At 48.0% G+C, this 12,901-nt stretch overlaps 1 protein-coding gene across 2 annotated transcripts in view; it reads left to right on the top strand.

Moving 5' to 3' along the window:
* STIMATE (STIM activating enhancer) overlaps positions 1 to 12,901 on the top strand; it is a 620,507-nt gene that overhangs the window by 131,215 nt on the left and 476,391 nt on the right. For both annotated transcript variants that reach the window (XM_069643543.1, XM_069643541.1), the window contains exon 3: positions 2,058 to 2,153. In XM_069643543.1, coding sequence (XP_069499644.1) covers positions 2,058 to 2,153 — 96 coding nt within the window. The remainder of the gene's footprint in view (positions 1 to 2,057; positions 2,154 to 12,901) is intronic.

Below are 12,901 nucleotides of genomic sequence, written 5' to 3'. Positions count from 1 at the left end.
AACATGAAAGACAATGGACTAACACCAGAGCCGTTTACCTGATGTGTCCCAATACCAGGGTTGGGCAAAGTCAGGCAATTGACCAAAATCACACACACCTGACAGCCCCTTTTTTCCCACAGGGATAAAAGGTGGAGCAAAAGAGCACAGTATGAGCAAGGCAGACCGCTTGACGAGACACCTATCCAGGCCTGGCAGTTCAAGAGGAGACGAAAGGCGGCAAATATCGAGAGGCTAACCAGACTTTGACGTTTTCAACACAGACCCGTGATGCCCCCGCAGAAGGAATCGTAAGACCGAGGACAATAGCCCAAGTGTGTTGTAGCAGATGCCGAAGGTACACGAGCATGCCTCCGCTGATAAACTGGAGTGAGGGGAAACTCTTGCAACCCTGGTACCGTCCTTAACTCTAAATACAAGAAAAGCCAAGCAGTTCATCGCAGCCAGTGAGTCGAAGGAAAAGGCGATAACAACCACACTGTATTGAATGAAAGTTGCAAAGTGGCCATTTGAAGAAAGTTCGAAGAACTGTAAAAGGGAAAGCCAGCTGCAGACGGTACCGGCACCACATGGGTGCTAGACTGTGGGCAATCCCATGTTGAGTAAAAATACAGATGCCAGACGGCTGTAGGAGAGCCGCAAAGAGAAGTCAGAGGTGAAGCAAAATCCCCGTACAGTCACAGCCTTTGACCTAAGAACTGTAGTGAAAGCAAAGGAAAGTGATTCCTGCATGTTGAAAAAGAGCACATGAACTGTGTTTTGTGGAGATTAGCAAGAGTGAACCCGGCCAAGGGATGCTAATGGAAAGGGGCAAAGTCTAAAAGGTCCATGAGGAATTGTTGGTGAAGATTTGTGCAAGCAAGAAGCATTTGGCACCGAGCCCGACCGATGGAGATCCAGAGATGGAAAGTCACCACCCAAGCTACTTGGATAAAGTTGATGAACTCAACTTGTGAGGGGTCTGTGCCCAGAAGAGGGGGACCCAAGGGTGAAGCCATCACCCAACATACATTTGAACTAACTTTTGTTACTCGGACATCGGGCACTTGAAGGCAAGAGACTTTTGAGAGTAAAGAGACTTGGCCCTTGAGAACCTGATAACTGAAACGGAACTGTAGACTCAAGCTGGAAAGGCTTGTGTGTGCTGTGCTCCAGTCCCACCTTGTTCCATGCTAAAAACGTGGGGAATGGAGCCCTCATGGCAATCGCATCCTGACTTATTATTTGTGAACACTTTTTTCTTCTTTATTTTGAATACCCTATGCCACACTTTTGTATTTGGCATAAGGAATTGGCAATGGGTTTTTTCTTAGTATAGACCCTTTTATTTTGACACCACGCCACTGGGACTGCCTTATTTTCATTTGATGGTTGACGCTTGCTCCCCTCTAAGATTTGTGTTTTTCCATCCTGCATTAACAGTTTATTAAACACCCTTGAACTGTGATCACTCGTCTGTCTTTATTTTTGCTACTATGAGTTGCTTACACCACCCTCTGGAACATGATCCCTGTATCTGCTCGGCATGGCCCCACAAGCATCCAGTAACACAAAGCTCTCAAAACGTGTTTTAAAAAAAATCACCAGCCCAAGTACTAATCCCAATGGATGGACAGACTGACATAGTATGCAGCTCACTGTACTCTGCTACTGTTCAGACACCTACTAAACGCTGGCTATCCACACCTTGTACAGAGATACTGTTCTCGTGCTAGGTCTGTGCTGTAAACAATAACATCTAAATATATAGTCATTTATTAATGCATATGTAGCAAAACTGTGTACAACCCATTGAGATGAATTGCTTCTAAGATTTTCTAATTTTGTCACTTGTTTATAATGTGAAATGGCACGTGTTTTCTTTTTTCAATGACATTTAAACCTGGGGGGCTTTGAATTATGCAAAATGTACTATCTTTAAAATTCCTTTTTGACTGAGATGTTTTAAATATTTCGTTACCTTTTGAAAGCCATATTTGTCTGTCAATGTTTAGCACTTGTGTTAAGGAAAGTTAACCTGATCATGCTAATTAAAGGATTTAATTGCCATTCCACAGGTTTTTAGACACTTCCAAGCAAGCAATAGGAATGTTGTTTATCCACTTCGCCAATGTCTATCTATCGGAGCTAACTGGAGGAGACCCTTGCTCTCTGTAAGTGTTCAACTTTCAGCTGTCAAACACTTTAATATTCTTTGGCATATTATTTCCAGTGTAAGCCTAAAGGGTTGGTTTGTATGTGTTCTCACATATGGACGTCTTATGTTTGAATGTCTACTTGAATGACTACATGACTTTTGGCATATTTTTGGTTGTATCATCTTCTGTTTAGCACAATTCTACCTTCTGTGCCATTTGTTTGTCTCCAGAGCTGGTTTCAAAGATTATAGCCCATGGGAACACACTGTTAGCCTTTGACAAAGGATCAGAGGTTGGTGTTGGTTTCTAGAAGTGTTACTTCTCCGGCAGGTTTTCTTTCGATCAATGATCTGAGTCCAACAAGCCAACGGTTAAATTGTCTTTTGGCAATGGAATGAGAACCCAACTTTGCTCTTGAGGCATTACATCTATGTCCCTTTTCCTCCTCCCAGCACCCACTTTCATGAAGACTTAACCATATTCTCAGCAGAAGCCTTGTCTCTTTTCCTTTGCTCTATGGTCTCCCCACATCTGGGTACAAGAGCGTGCCACTTCCCAGCCAATTGATCTGGGTGGGTTTTTTATTTATTTATTTTCCCCCTCCCTCCAGATAAGGTCTCTATGGAGAGGCCTTCCAGGTTGGTCTCCAAATCCTGTGGATGTTGAGAAAATATGTGGCCCCTATTGGATACAGGCCACGTTGGCGGTCTGCCCACTGTAACTAATCGAGGGAATTCATCCCATCTCCCCAATGGGGAGCCCCCCTCTGACCGGTTAGGGAGTGGAGCCCGCTCCTCAACATCCTCCCTAGGGGTAGGGGCAAGTGGGACCTCACCAGGAGAGACTCCCCCTTGGGGGACAAGGATTCCTGTTCCTGTGAGGAACTCCCTTCTGCAGTAAACATGATGGCATATATGGGTCTGTCAAACCCTGGCAACTATGAGGACTGGGCTGAAGAAGATAACTGATGCTATTATTCAGAAGAGAGAGAAAGTTTCTTTAAGAAATGGTGACCAATCCTTGGAGAGGCGTGGATTGAAAGAGGAACACTTGTGTACAAAAGGGAAAGGGAGACGAGCAGCAAGGGAGGAAGGCGTTTCCAAGCATGGGAGATCCTCTGGTAACGTGACCCTGAGAAGAGGCGCAGACCAAGCACGGTACATTGCCTGCAAAGCAGCAGTAATAACATTGAGAAGCCAGTGTAACCGAGTCTTTGAAGGGATGAGCCGAATGGGGCTCGAAACATGGTGGTGGTTTGATCACAAGAGAATGGTTGTGGGCAGCTGGCCCTCGCAACATAGGCTGATACCGCCAAAGGGAAGCTGCAACAAACGGAGCGGCTCCTGAGACTCTGAATATCCAAGAGAAGGAGCGACTAGAGTATGCATGAGATGACGAAGTCTGCTCAATAGTACGGGGGAGACACAAACGTTGCTACACATCAGATCCCCAAAGAAGTTTCCTGGTGAGACCAGTTATTTAGGGACGGGGGAGGTACGTAAGATCATGGACGAGTATCATACAACACAAATAATAAGTCTCCATACTGATGAAAAGAACCTGAAGTTTAATCTATTGTATGTGAACTGTGACAGTCTGAAAAAGAGATGACTATTGATCCCTTAAGTGGAGGAGAATGGACGATCCCGGAAAGGGAGGGGAAAAGAGAGGGGGTGGGGGGAAGCTTAACGTCAACATTAATGAACTTAAGTATTTTGTATAATGAATGAGTGCAGTCCTGAAAACAATTCCCTCTGCCCCCACCTTAATCCGCTGGTTTAACCACAGCCGTTTTTCTTTCTAAAGTTTGTAATGCCAAATGTTCCTCTTTAGACGCATTGTATTCTACATGTCTTTTACTGGAAGCTGTTCTAGACAGTTGGTAACTGTGGATTCAAAAGTTGCAAAATCTTTGAGCATGTTTTTAGTAGGAGGCAAGAACGTGGATTTTGATCTGAACACTGTTTGGCTAGAAGTAATATCTTCCAGAGCCTCTCAATACCTGTAGCCTAATTTTTCATAAGAGCTGTCGAATCTCTGATTCTAATTTAAAATTTGTTTGTTCTGACCCAGTTTCCATCCAAACTTTATTCAGCAGGCTGTGCTCTGCTGGAGAAAGGTCAACTTGAGACGAGTTGAACACTGGGATATTGGAATGTTAACTTCGATATCCTCTGCATCAAGGCCCCAACTCAAGTCTGTACTAACCAGAGGTTTGGTAGAATGGCATAGCAGCCAGGCTCATCCTATATAGAGGATATGAGCTGTAGGTAAGTACAATTAACCTAGTCTATACATTAGCCCAACACAACTCTTACAGACTACAAGTTGTAGTAAAATATACATTTATGATATACACAATGGAAGGTAAGTAAATACTGATAACCAACACAAATGGAAAATATAAGCACCACTTTTTCAGGTGACTGATTCAATAGTAGTGGCTTGCGCCAGCAATGAGTGAGCACAGTTAAATGACCAGTTTCATTCATTTGTAAAGTCGCTCAAACAAAGGTCTGTTGGAAGGAAAAGGGGTTTTTCAGCACTAGCAACAGCAATATACCTCTAAGTTACACTTTTTAGGTATTCTAATGCTCTAGCAGTTCAATCCCAAACTACTAAAGAGTTCATCAAAGTCAGTTGAGAAGGGGTGCAAAGTCTTATGTAGCAGCAGAAAAGGCAAAGTTCCAACTTTAGTTACTTTAAATCAAATGCTTAGTGGAATACAAAAGTTAGTAGGGCCCTTTTGGAAAGGACTCCCTATAGGAGCACAGTATGTTAAGTCTGGGCACTGGTTATGGGCGACCACCCAAACACCTGGTATCGCACTCCAGTCACACTGGAACTATTCGGCTTGAGTGTAAGTACTACCTTGAATCTCACAGTACCTTGGTTGTATTGAAGAAAATGCTGCTGGATTCTTTCTGGTGCAGCAGCGATGGACTCGGTCTGATGACGAAAGGATGGATTCTGGAAGGGATGTCGCAGCAGCAGTCGTGAGAAAGAACAATCAGCCAGGAATTATTCGATCTCCCATGTCTGTCTGCAGTTTTGGTGCCTTTTTACACTGCTCCGTTGCTCCGCCTCGATTCTGCAGTCTTGTGAGGGGAATCGTGCCTCTGGAGGTCCAACTGGAACTCACCAACGTTCTAGGAGGATTTGTGCACTGGAATGTGATGCACTGCAATTGGGTCGGAGGTCCCCTGGTATTTGCTGTTTGCAGCCCTGAAAGGTCAGTGTGTCTTGGGTGGCTTGTTCTGCAGCTCACCTTATGGCTAGTTGGTCAACCAAAGGGAAGGAGTCGTCCTCTTCGGAGCTCATCTGTCGATTAGAAAACGTTGTCAGAACAGCAGTGCTCTCTTCACGGTTACAGGATGGGTCTGCTGGTGTCTGGTCGTCTTCTGTTCCAGTGGTCGACTTGCCTTCTGCCTCAGGAACCTCACCTTTTTATTCAGATTTCCCATTCATTTCTGCAAACTCTCTTTACAGCTTACAGTAAAGGGTGGATGGCTGTTCAATCAGGACAACCAGCTGCCAAGTGGGAAATGGTTACGTTCAGGCACATAAGCAGAAAAAGGGAAGTTTGTAACTGCTTCCACTGCTTCCTGTCCTCTGACACACTGGAGCCTAGGCTGGGGATACAAAGGGTTCCCGCCAAAGGCAAAACTCTAATTCAGACCTCCCCTTCCCATAATGGTAGAAGGCTGAACAAAGGACGACCATGCAAGAAATGGCGCAAAAAGAAAGCAGCTGCTATTTTAGAACATAGGTGACCCTTTGGACATAACTGAGGCAGTGAATACAGCCTGCAATGGAAAATTTCACAAACGTTGGTACACTTCCACTGCCACCAGCCATAACTATAGGGTTGTCGCTAACTTAAGTTACAGGAGCAGAGAGCAGATGGATACTATGTAGCCCCTTAGCACTCTGGATAAAAAGTATCCCGCTTTTCTTAAGGACAGTAGTTGGGGTAGAAGAGGGGTGGGGGGAAATGAAAGCATATACAAGGAGAACCCAAAGGGTCCCCAGCAACACTGCACATGGGGTGTGGTGTGCTGCAAAAGTGAAATACAGAAGCCTTTAAGAGATGTGGAGGAAAGCAAGACTCCACAAAATAAGGTAAAACAGAAGAACAGAGTCCCCATGGTTAGAGCAAATGGGAATGAATGAGGGAAAAAAGGCTCCCATCATTCAGGAGAACAAGAAAAAAGTCCAGCAAAATGTGCTGGGGGTTTCACTAGGAGAAGGGATTAAGCATAAAACTGAAATCTCCCTAATAGTCACCAACAAAGGTGGTGGTGTTCTCAGCTCTGAAGATCAAGGAAAACCCAGAATCAATTTGGACCCAACTAATAAACGGCAGATTCAAGTGGTATAAGAATATCAAACAAAGACCAAAAGAGATCAAGAATTGGTGCTCTGTTTCAAGAAGTGGGTGGCACCTTAAACTGGCTTGGTGCTGTACCAGTGGCAGCAAACGTGAGGAATATCTGTCCCGTTGGTTTGCCACAAAGTTACAATGCAAATCAAAATATTAGTGGCATAAGTGATGTGTTGGGAGGAGTGGAGCCTTGCTGTGGTCCCTAGGGGCCTAATCCGCTCGGGCTTCTGAAATGCTCAGGGCAAGCTATCTGCTGGCTCGAGCTACCGCTACCCCTTTGCTTGGGAGAATTGCTTCCCTCACACCTGCAAATGTCACATTCATGCCTAGTCACCAAGTAGATAACTGCCTAACTAGCTTTGCAGTGGGGCATCAAGTAAAGGTCTAGTCATAAAGAGGCGCATCGGTATCCAGGCAAGACGGACCACCCCACCCCTTCACATACATCTGGAATCCTGCCTAAACATAATTTTCCACAAAGGCTCTAGGTGTCGTATTTCCCTAATTTAGAGCCAATCGCATCGCGGCCTCTAAAAATCCATCCAGCTTCTGATATTACAAGCCCATTGTCTGCCCGAAAAATAATGAAGTCTACTGCAGCTGTGGTGACAGGCATTCTGGGTACCCTCCCTGGGTATCTCGGTGTGATGGACTTTGCCCTTTGGTTCGGTATGACATTTGCTGTCAGATCGTGCCCAACTGTAGGAGGGTGGAACAGAATGGGTGGTCTGGCTTCGAGGGTGAGTTTTGATTTCCTCCTCATGTCCTCCAGCCTCGGACTTGGCAGATATTACTCCAAACCAGACACAACCGGGTCTGTGGTATCGCTCTCACGAAGTGCAATAACCGTGGATTGCAATCTACAAGCTGGCGAAAGATAGGCCAAACTCCCGCTGAGCTTCAGATTGCAGACTCGAATACTTGCATGGAATCTTTGGAAACAAATGTATAAACCTGCACCAGTCTTGCTTAGACCTAAACCTAAGGTCGGTTTTCATATACATAGTTAGATAGCAAACGCTACTATTACCCTAACAGTACTAGTTGTGATTGCAACACCATATACCACACCCTAGGGAACTATGAATGATCTATCTAAAGTGCCATTTACTTATGGCATTCATGAAACCTTGAGCAGGATGGTTACCCCTGACCAGAATTAATTCCAGTGGTGTGGCAAGAAAAGCCGGCTTTGAGTAGGCCTTTGTGGGCTCAAGAAAAATAAGATCTCTACCAAACATCAATGAACTGATCATGGTAGTCTGCAATGCCATGATGTTTTCCATAATTGGTTTTGGCTCGGTATGCCTTCAAAACTGAACGTAAGCTCCATGAACCTCATCCTTCATGACCGGGCTACTTGTGCACCGATTTATGCAGTTCGGTCTTACTTGCTGCATGCAAAATGGGCATCGGGTTTTGTGTATGCTCTGGATGGAACATTGCCGATTGGAAGGCTTCTGTAACCCTGGGGGCGTGGGTACATCAACAGGTGACGCTGCTTGGCTGGGAACAGAACACCTGTATGTGCATTTTATTCTGCCAGCACTATCTGAGCTCGGCCTCGGAAGGCAGCAGATGAATCTCACAGTACCCCGGCTGCAACCACAGTGCGTGGCAGAAGGGCACCCTCGCCGATCGTCGCCCATACTTGGCGTTTTGCAAACGGATGCTTTGCAACACTATCGAGTCAGAGAATGACGGCCCTTCGGGCAGGTTTACTGAACTTGGATTCACTTCACGGCAGAGCAGTACGTGCAGAATCCAGGAATCTTACCAGTGCAGGCACCACTGTTTCTGGAGCTGACGACGGAAAAAGCAGCTCAAAATGGAGGAGGCATCAGGGTAACCCCTGCGGGGTCATGCCGCCAGGACCTGGGACCCTCCCCTGGGGGTCAAAAGGCGAGGGGCGGAACGGCGCCAAAGGCCTGATGGCCCAAAAGCCTGCGAAGGGCTGAACAAAGGAAATGGGGCGGGGCCATCAGGATTTAAGCAGGCGGGACCGGGGTGCCAGGCATCTCGCTCCTGCACTGGGACCCGGTTGCCGCCTCGCAGGTGGAAGAAATTTTGTTGGGGCAGAAGGATTTCATTTTCTGGTTCGTGTGCTGCAGTGATGTTCGTGATGGGTTCCAGTTAAAGAGGTGTTCCAGTGAAGGACGGGTCGTTGTTCCAGTGAGGAAGGAGCATCAAGGGCAGGAATAAATGTGCGGTGGAGGTAAGTGTGGGGGAGGGGCAAGGAATAAGCTTGTTCCTGGGCGGGGCGGGCCCGTGGGCCCTGTTTGTTAGCACCCATCCCTCCCTCCACTTATTTCGCCTAGGGCACATCGTGGGTAATAATAGAGCCGGTCTGGTTGCACAGCGAGTAGAGCGCGGCACAAATTAATTCTGTCTTATTGTATCATTATAATGAATGCTCTGTCGTTAAATGTGACTGGTTTGGATTAAGTCATAGTGCAATGGTTAAACGGCTCACCGTGTGTTGATTCGGTGTAATACGGCACTGACAGAGTACAGCCTTTTTCTTCTTACTGAATGCTTGTTAAAAAATGGGTTGTGAAGCCGATGAGCACTAGACTGCTGCGCTTTCAGAAGACTTGAATGAGTCGGCCTTAAGGCACTATGTTTTCAGAGCGTGAGGGAGAGCGCCCGCGCCTCGCAGCCGGTGGTTTGTTTCCCCGCCAGGCTGCAACAATGAGGACCCCCCCGGGCTGCTGAGTGGAGGCTCCTAGTGGGCAAAGGAGGCCTTGGTGTTTTTGCCCATGTTGAACGGCGGAGCTGGTGCTCATGGTTTTGGGGTACAGTGCATGCATTCATTGAAGGGTAAATGTCTGCTAGTTGTGTGGGGCGTTTTTTGGATCGTGCTACGGGATCCCATTTTTCACTCTCCTCCTTGTAGCTCGGCCTCGAGCTCAGTGCTTTCGCCAAATGGAGGTTACGACCTCCGCTCTCTCCTGCTCGCGGTTGGTGCATGGGCGGGTCAGCAGAGGGTCCACGGAGTGAATGGGGATAGCAGGGGACGCTGGTTGCCTGTCTGCGGGCACTCGCCGTGTGAGTCAAGGGAGGGTGGAGTTGCGAACAAAGAACGCGGGCAGGGGTCGAAACAGGTGGTTTCGCTGACCTTTGTCGAAGTCGGATTGTGCCCTTGTCTGTTGCGGGGGAGCTGCATCAGATTTGGGGTTTCTGGGCACCTGAGTACACAGCGTGGCTTTGAGGGGAGGCTTGGGTGAAGGCAATAAAAAGGTTTTGATTTACGTTGCTGTATTTCGATGTCTCGGCAGCGTAGGTAGGATCGTGTTTAGCCATGGCGTGGCACCACACGCCATTATGATGCACACTACAGTGAGGGCTTATGGTGTTAATGTTAAATAGAGCCTTAGGTGTTTACGGTCGTGGCGCTGCGGGTGCAGTTCTATACAAGTGGTAAGGGAATGTTGCTGCCGATATTTGTGTCTGGCAGGACAAAGGGTTCTAAGAGGATCCCATGACACGCTATGTGCTGCACCTAATAATGCTAGCCGCACACGAGGCAGCGGGCAGATCACTGGCCTGCCATTCTGGCTGCCAGACACGAAGCCCAGCCTTCACTGGCCTTGATAACACGAAGCAGGAATACAATTTTCAGGCTGCCTTAAAATCTTGAAACACGGCAGTGGGTATTTGCATTTCCACTCACCCAGTTCGTAGGTGATTGTGGGAGGGTTTTGCTGGGAGATTTACTTAAAAATGTATCAATTTCAAGTCTCCCTGAACGTTTAATAGTGCCCCTACCTATGTCTTCAGGCAAGGGATAAATCGGGATTCAAAATACCTCCCTAACCACGACATTCTTTCTTCAGCTAAACCTAGGCAGCACCGTTTTCTTCCCGTGGGGCTGTACTAACGTTCGTGATGTGGGAACTCCAGTGCCCGTTCTGACATAAACAAGTTTGTGGTGGGTTTAAGTTTGGATGGCCCGAGCGGTTACACTTACATAGGGACACAGGTGTGTTAAATCCAGCTTGGGGAAGCGGACGGTTGTTGGGATGCCACGTTTATTCAAAATGTCAGGCTTCACCTGGCGGGGCAGTTATGGTGCTGTAACCTGCGTGGTGGGCCAGGCAATGTCTTTCGCCACGTTTGTGGTGGATGCGCATAGCATGTTCCTACGAGGGGGTTAGTGTGGCCATGGGGGAGTTAGGACCGTAAAAACCGAAGGTTCAGTATGTTGCACGTGGCGGTTAAGGGTTCTTGCGATGGGGTTAATCAAGGCCGTTTCAAGGGAGTCCCGCTTGAGCAGGGCGGTTGCGCAGAAATATGGGGGGAAATAGGGGACTCTGCAATCAGTAATTATGGGTAAGGTTCCTCGGGATTGGCTGATGAATGATGGCTGGGCTGGCGAGGCTCGGGGTGATAAACTGGCTGCATTACAAATGCAATACGGGGTCACGTTCTTTCGCAGGAGGCCAGCACCTAAGTAGAGCTGCATGACAGGAGCGAGTACTCACTTTGCATCTGGGCAGAACCTGGGGACACAGGTTCGAAGCCAGGCAGGTCCAAACCCAACGTTTCAATAATAATAAGCAGCGCACAGATACCGGAGGGTTCATAGCACTATGTAAAGGCAGAATTAGGGTCATCTCGTTTGGAGAGCAGGACGACTCGAAGCAGATCAGGTTCGAGCACTGGGTCCGTCCGGAGAAACTTCTGGCCATTAAGCATGTTATATAATATTTAACAGACAGGCGGGTCCACGCCAGGGACTGCATGTGGGCTCCAGGGTCGCTATGTTAAGGTGTGCACAATGGTTTTGTACTTAAGATGTAGAAGCGCGCCGATTAACATAACCCGATCGGGTATGGCCTTTACAACAGATTAGGGGACACGTGCTACAGTTATTAGGAAGGCACCAGGTGTGCTTAATTGTCTTAGGTCTGAGCCAGAAATTTCAAAGGAGGGCCCATTGGCAAGGTGCAAGCACGGACAGCTTTTGCATGTGTGATCTTAGCAGACTTATGTGGGGTAGGGCCTGGGCGTAGGACCGGGGGTACATGCATGTCTTATGTCGGATACATAGTCCCCAGAACAGACCGGAGCGGCTGTGGGATTACATGGTACGACAGCCAGGTCGCTTGAGGCTAGGGGCCTGGGGGTTGAATTAAAAATGCTCAATGGAAACACGGAGTGGGAGTGTTCTTGGGTCAAAAAATGTTATCGCTAAAACATTGAGGATATTATGGAATTAAGGCCTCAGTGGGCAAGGAAGGCGCGAGGTGTTCAGCGGGTATAATACACATATTCTCACTACTAATACAGTATTGTGCAACAGGGGAAGCACGCAGACTCCCACGAGGGCCAAAGTTGATTTGGTGTGCAAGTACATTGGATGACGATTGATCGGGCGCAGGTGCCGCTTGAAATAGAACAACATAGCGCCAAGGGTTGAGGACAAAAGGTTGGAGGAGGAGGAGTTTAGATTAGGTCAGCAGTCTGTGGGGGTTGTATAGCGTTAATAATATCAACCCGCTGCTAAAGTAAAACAAGGGTTTTTGGCCTGGCGCTGGGGGCAGCAAGATTTTGGAAGGTATGATTGGGGTCATTTAGCAGGCGTTACAAGCTACAGGGAGAAACAGGAGAGGTCCGACTCGCTAAAACAAGGGTTAAGCAAGGCGCCGGGGACAGGGTTGGCAGTGGTATCGGGGTTTTTGAACAGCTCAGCAAGGCCAAGCCACCCTTCATCCTTCCGGGGTGGGGATCAAGTAACAGGGGGACTGATGCTGGAGAGAGGTAACGGGTCTGCTAACTTTTGGGTCCACGGCAGGGGAGCTCTGTCGTGCTAGAGGGACAGAAGAGGGGAAGGTGGCCTAGAAAAAAGGAGAATGGCTCAGCCCCTTCCGGTCATGATGAGAGCTCAGCGAATTTCTGCAAGGGCAAGCAAACCGCAGAGGATTTCATGGGGGTGATGGACAGCTAAAGGGTAACAAAGGGTACAGTTCAACTTCACTCGGCAGGAACGGCGCTCTCCCAACATGGTAATCCTGCAGGGGCAGGCAGAGCGAAGATAAATTGGGTGGGGAGCCCTGGCCCTCGGCCCAGGAACACCTGCAGATTTGAAGGGTTGGGGGGAGTGGTGAGACTCGAAGAGTGGTGTACTAAGGTGGTTCCAAAGCAAGATCATTCCAAAGCGAGAATGAAAGGTTGCAGGGACAAAAGTGGTTACACAGCATGCACGCCCTGGTTAAAAGGGAGCAAGATGGAAAGGTGACAGGGGCAGAAGTGTCCCAGAGCAGGCCCGCCCTGGTTAAGGCGGAGCAAGATGGAAAGGTGGTAGGGGCATAAGTGTCCCAGAGCAGGCCCACCCTGGTCAAGGTGGAAAGGTGGCAGGGGCAGAAGTGTCCCAGAG

This window comes from Ambystoma mexicanum, chromosome 2p, assembly GCF_040938575.1.
Source record: "Ambystoma mexicanum isolate Mex_15411 chromosome 2p, UKY_AmexF1_1, whole genome shotgun sequence".
NCBI classification, from domain to species: domain Eukaryota; kingdom Metazoa; phylum Chordata; class Amphibia; order Caudata; family Ambystomatidae; genus Ambystoma; species Ambystoma mexicanum.
Note: the sequence above shows the minus strand (reverse complement) of the source record. Positions and strands in the feature narration are given on the sequence as shown.